This window comes from Atta colombica, unplaced genomic scaffold (genome assembly GCF_001594045.1).
Source record: "Atta colombica isolate Treedump-2 unplaced genomic scaffold, Acol1.0 scaffold261, whole genome shotgun sequence".
NCBI lineage: Eukaryota > Metazoa > Arthropoda > Insecta > Hymenoptera > Formicidae > Atta > Atta colombica.
The window spans coordinates 353,549-358,787 of NW_017259361.1; the positions used below are offsets into that span (position 1 = coordinate 353,549).

Below are 5,239 nucleotides of genomic sequence, written 5' to 3' on the forward strand. Positions count from 1 at the left end.
TGCGTGCGTGTGTGTGTGTGTGTGCGTGCGTGTGCGCGCGCGTACGTACGTACGTATATAACATGAATATAAAACAGAATATAAATACATACCCTTTTAGAATCCACAATTACAGCTAATGAGCAACATCGTTTACTGAATACATGTGTTGGTATTGGAAACTTTGGAAGTATTTCTCCGGGTGCAGCAGCTAAGAGTATCATCCTACAAATTGTTAAGTTAATAAAATAAAATTAGATATATTATCGAATATTTGATTGCAAATAAAGGAAAATGGAACAAACCTTCTTCTCGTTTGTGGTACTCCATAACTTCCAGCTTGAAGAATACCAAATGTACACTGATACCCCATACGAATAAGACATCTTAAAGTTAATTTTAGTACCATACTCTTCTTACAGAACACAAAATTTCGCACATTTTCCATTACAAAGAATTTTGGTCTATAATAATCGCAGTAAGATAAAAATGTAACGATAAGAGAATTTTTGAATAATGAATACTGTCGTAAATTAAAACGATTCATGCCACTGAAACCCTGACATGGCGGTCCACCACACAAGAGTTCAACATCTCCTTTCTGGGGAAGTTTTTGGCCATTATTATCAACACGTTCGCCCTGAGAAAGAAAATAAAATTTTAAATTATATCAAAAAATAATCACATTATATGGTTCTTTTATATATTAATCTTATATATTAATCTTCTTATAGGTTAAAGAGAAAAACGATTAAGAGACACAAAATGTATCCATTCACTACATATCTATTCAAAATGTTAATATAGTGACAAAAATTTATTTAGTATGAATTAGATATAGAATATAACGTAACATAGAACTTACATCCATCACTCTTTGTAATAGCTTGTTGCAATCCTCCGAGAATACCATAGTCTTCGGATTATTTAAGCGATACGCATTTGCTGCAGAGCTTTCTTTCTCAATTGCCCACAGACTTTCAGCTACACCTGCTTGATGCATTCCTTCAGATAATCCTGTAAATAAAAGTGATTAATTATATGATTTAAATACACGTAAAGAAGATACAGAAAATAAAAGCTAAAATATATATATATATATATATATATGATGACATAATGTACCTCCACAACCAGCAAAAATATCCAACATTCTCAATTTTCTTGGTATAGGAGAATAATTTATAGGTGTTTCGATAACCTGCTTTTTTTCAATTCTTTCTACTTTCTTTGTAGATTTACATTTCCCCTTTCCTTTTCCAGATTTACTCGTATTGATAATGTCGTAAGGCGGTTCATCGAATGTTTTTTCTTTAGGATTGTACGCTTCAGTAAAATAGAATCTATTGGGGCCACTCATAGACCATTCTTCAATAGACTCACTCATATTTTTGAAATATGCGAGATAGCATTTACCAGCAACTACAGAGAAGTTTACGGTGCATACTACAACATGTAAATAAAGTAAAGATATTTCAAAGATATAAGTAAATTTTATCCTAAATAGATATTTTTAAGAGAATTTTTTCCAATATAAATAACATTTATTTTGAATATCAACTGTTCGTAATATTAAAATTAATATTTTTAGAATAATATATTTAAAATATTTATACGTTTTTTAATTATTATAACTTACTTTCATTGCTCCAATAAACCATATTAATGTCTGATTGCTCCATGAGCGCTATATCTCGGTGAGTATTTTCTGGCCTGTACATTTTATTCACTTTAATAAAAATATCTGTCGGTGCTACTAATATATCAGTTGTCGTAGCATATATTGTGTTAATATAACCGATGTGATAAGGTTCAGGTGTATCAACATTTGAGAATGATGATTTATCGTCTACTTTTCTATAAAATTCCGGATATGTATCTTCATCTACATAACTCATCTTTGAATTTTTAGATTCTTGATATTTTCGTTTATGTTCAAACATAAAAGCATTTGGGTACAAAAACACTGCATTACCAACTTTATATTCTTCACCTTTATGTTTTATTAACTCATAAATCACTTCTTTACTGCTTTTTACTTCTATTTGATTATAGACCTAAAAAGAAATATTACAAAGAAATATTATTGCCTATTTTCTAAGCACTAAAATAATAAATTTCAACAGAAATAAATACGTGCATACATATATACGCACACAAAATATATTTTTTTATGCACAAAACAATAAATAGAATGGTACATAAAAAATAACTTAATAGAAGAAAAAATGTAAAGAAAATAATTTTTGTCAAAATTGTAATAACAAAAAATATTTTAAACAGTTTACATCTTTTTAATTATCCAAGAAATTAAAAAGAATAATAATTATTAGACATCTTATTAAATTATAATTTAAAAATTGTACTTTATAGATTAAAGAAATTCAGTTTCTAGATTAATGTCTATCATTTAAATCTTTCTGACTTTTTCTTAAGTATTTCATACCTTAGGTATATCCTGTTGTGTTAGTATAGCTAATCGGATACAAGAAGGACAGAATCGATGACTAATTTGTTTTCCTGGGCATTCGGGATCCGGTGATGGAGCTTCAAATCGAGCACTATCAGGATCATATTTCAATTTATAAAAGAACGTTTTACCATCTGTATCTTTTATATAATTATCTGTGTCCATATTACCTGTAATGTAAACAATTGTATATAAATACAGCTTAGAACATATATGTATAAATAAAAGAGGAATTGAGTGCTAAATCTGAGCACGTATTATGGAATTATTCGAAATGGATTCCGATCGAATTATTCATTGGTTAACATTAAAATATTGTTTCTTTTTTTATTTTTATAAGCCTTTAAAGATAAAAAAAAATTTACAATTGAAACTTAATTTTCAAAATGACATTTTTTAGTTTCCGATATTTTTCTTTTATTTTGATATCTGCTATAGCTAAAAGCATACTAATTAAGAATCATTTTGAAATTTTTGTTTCAGATGAGCAGAACCATCCCAATTATGGAAGTCATGTGCAAACTTTTTTTTTCATTAATGTCACAGCGATTCACTAAAAAAGGTAATTTTCATTTTTTTCATAAAAAATCCTACGAATTTCTTAAATATTAATAAATGTATAGAAAAAAACCTGATACCAATAACTTTTGAGTTTTTCATAAAAAATTTGTAATCGATACGCATAATATAATGTATGATACATGACAAATTTATAATCTAATAACATTTTAAATTATTTTAATACTGAATATGACCTAATCTAAGATCGAAACGATCATTGTTTTCCATATACGAGATTGTTTGAATAGATAAATGATATTTGCACTTAGATTCTGTTTTTGTTTTTTTATTAATTAATTTTGACTTATATTACATTACTGAGCTATAAAACCTTTTTTTATATGAAGCAAATTTTAATTTTAGAATTTAGAATATAAGTCAAAAGTTGAATTTTTCAATTTTTTTTTTATTTTCTTGTGAAATCAGATACACTCGGATTTCCTATTTATGTGTATTTTAATTCTATAAAAAATATTTTGCAATTAGAAAATTTGATTCATGATAATTGTCATCATTCCAGTATTTCTTTAAAATGATAAATAATTTAATATAATGTTCTTACCTAGTTCAGACCAATTCTCGGGCATTTTTTTATGAATAACGGTTGCCTTTGATCTAACAGATTTGAATGATGCCTCGCAACATTGATCGCTCAGAAATAATTCTATAGGATCCGATGTTTCACCAAGTATGGTATCAGTACCTCTACGAAAACGATTTGCATGAAATCGTTTTTCTCCATTTTTGGTCTCCCACATAAACATAACTTTGCAAATTTGTAAAGGAATTGTGGGATCTCTAGGTTCCAACAAAACATAATCATTTATTTCGATTTTTTCGTTTCCGACAGTAACTGATTTATAATATGTTTTTTGTGAATCAATAATTTTATTTTCTTCTTCCCATACAATATCTTTCTTAAGTTCTTTAAAATCTTCATTTTTACTTTCTTGTATCATTTGATTTTCTGCTAGACTTTCATATTGCTCTTCATTTTCATATTGCTCTTCATCAGAATCATTTGCTTCCTATGTAAATGAATACTTAATTAAATATTATAATACATAAATTTTCAAAAATCATAAAAAATGTTAATCTACTTTTAAAATAGTTTTACTTTTATATATAATCAAGAGATAATTATAAATAAATTTTTATACTTTAAAATTAAATTATACCTGAATTGCCAAATTTGGACATCTTCTTCTAATGCATGCCTGCTTTTGAATTCCCTTACCTCCAAATTTCGTCATATCCTTACAAGCAGGACAACTACCGCAATCAGGTTGCAGACAGTTCTCACAAGCACGACATCGCGTCCTTTTCAGTAACTAACAAAGAAAAGAAAATGCTTAACAATATAATACAAAGAAGAAAATATTAATTATAATACATATATAATAATATACCTTGTTATTATTATTATTATTATTATTATGCTTAGCAAGTTGACCGGCGAAAATATTTTCGAACATATTGTTAACTAATTTGGTCGTAGTAGCCATTGACCAGCCAGGCGTTTTAACTTTTGGTGCACGTTTCGTTAAACGAACAACTGATTTCTTACCCAGCGTGACACCAGAAAGTTTCATAAGAGATCGCATACACGGAGCCGTAATAAGAAGAGTATCTTCAGCACCAGCACATTTATCAAATGACACAACTCGTTCACAAATAAATTGTGCATGACGTAACAATGTATCTTCTGTGAATGTCATCGTTTCCTTAGGAGGTACTACTGTCTATAAAACAAAAATATAAGCAAAAACAATAAAATAAACAAAAAAATGTGGAAGTATAAAATACACAAAATATGAAACAGCAAACTTACTTGAAGTTTGTTCAACAAGTCTTCATAGGTTGAATTAATTTCATCTAATAAAAATTCTATAACTAATTTACTCATATATATCTTCTCTTTAACAGCATCCATGAACGGCGCATAATTTTCAGAAGGTTCCATCAAAATATATTCCGCAAATGCAGTACCAAAACCCACTAATGCCAATTCTCCTCCGTCAAATCCAGTAACATACCATTCATTTATTGGCCCCATATCTTTTGTCGGTATACCTCCTTCAGGTGATGAATTTTCTTCATAGATAGGTTTCATATATCCAGAAAAATACAAGAGTACGTTATTATCTACGAGTCCTGTATCAAAAGGACACAGATGTCCATTCATATCATAAACACTAAAAAAAAATTTTTTTCTGTTAGTATATTCAA

The 5,239-nt window shown here is 28.1% G+C and overlaps 1 protein-coding gene across 1 annotated transcript in view; it reads right to left on the minus strand.

The window, feature by feature from the left end:
- The window catches only part of LOC108689242 (DNA (cytosine-5)-methyltransferase PliMCI-like), an 11,755-nt gene that overhangs the window by 3,441 nt on the left and 3,075 nt on the right, over positions 1-5,239 (minus strand). The window contains exons 3-12 of the mRNA XM_018195931.1: positions 4,842-5,205; positions 4,420-4,752; positions 4,189-4,341; positions 3,573-4,038; positions 2,426-2,619; positions 1,619-2,036; positions 1,105-1,425; positions 845-996; positions 285-619; positions 93-204 (exon numbers count right to left, since the gene is read on the minus strand). Of these exons, the coding sequence (XP_018051420.1) occupies positions 93-204; positions 285-619; positions 845-996; positions 1,105-1,425; positions 1,619-2,036; positions 2,426-2,619; positions 3,573-4,038; positions 4,189-4,341; positions 4,420-4,752; positions 4,842-5,205 (2,848 nt within the window). The remainder of the gene's footprint in view (positions 1-92; positions 205-284; positions 620-844; positions 997-1,104; positions 1,426-1,618; positions 2,037-2,425; positions 2,620-3,572; positions 4,039-4,188; positions 4,342-4,419; positions 4,753-4,841; positions 5,206-5,239) is intronic.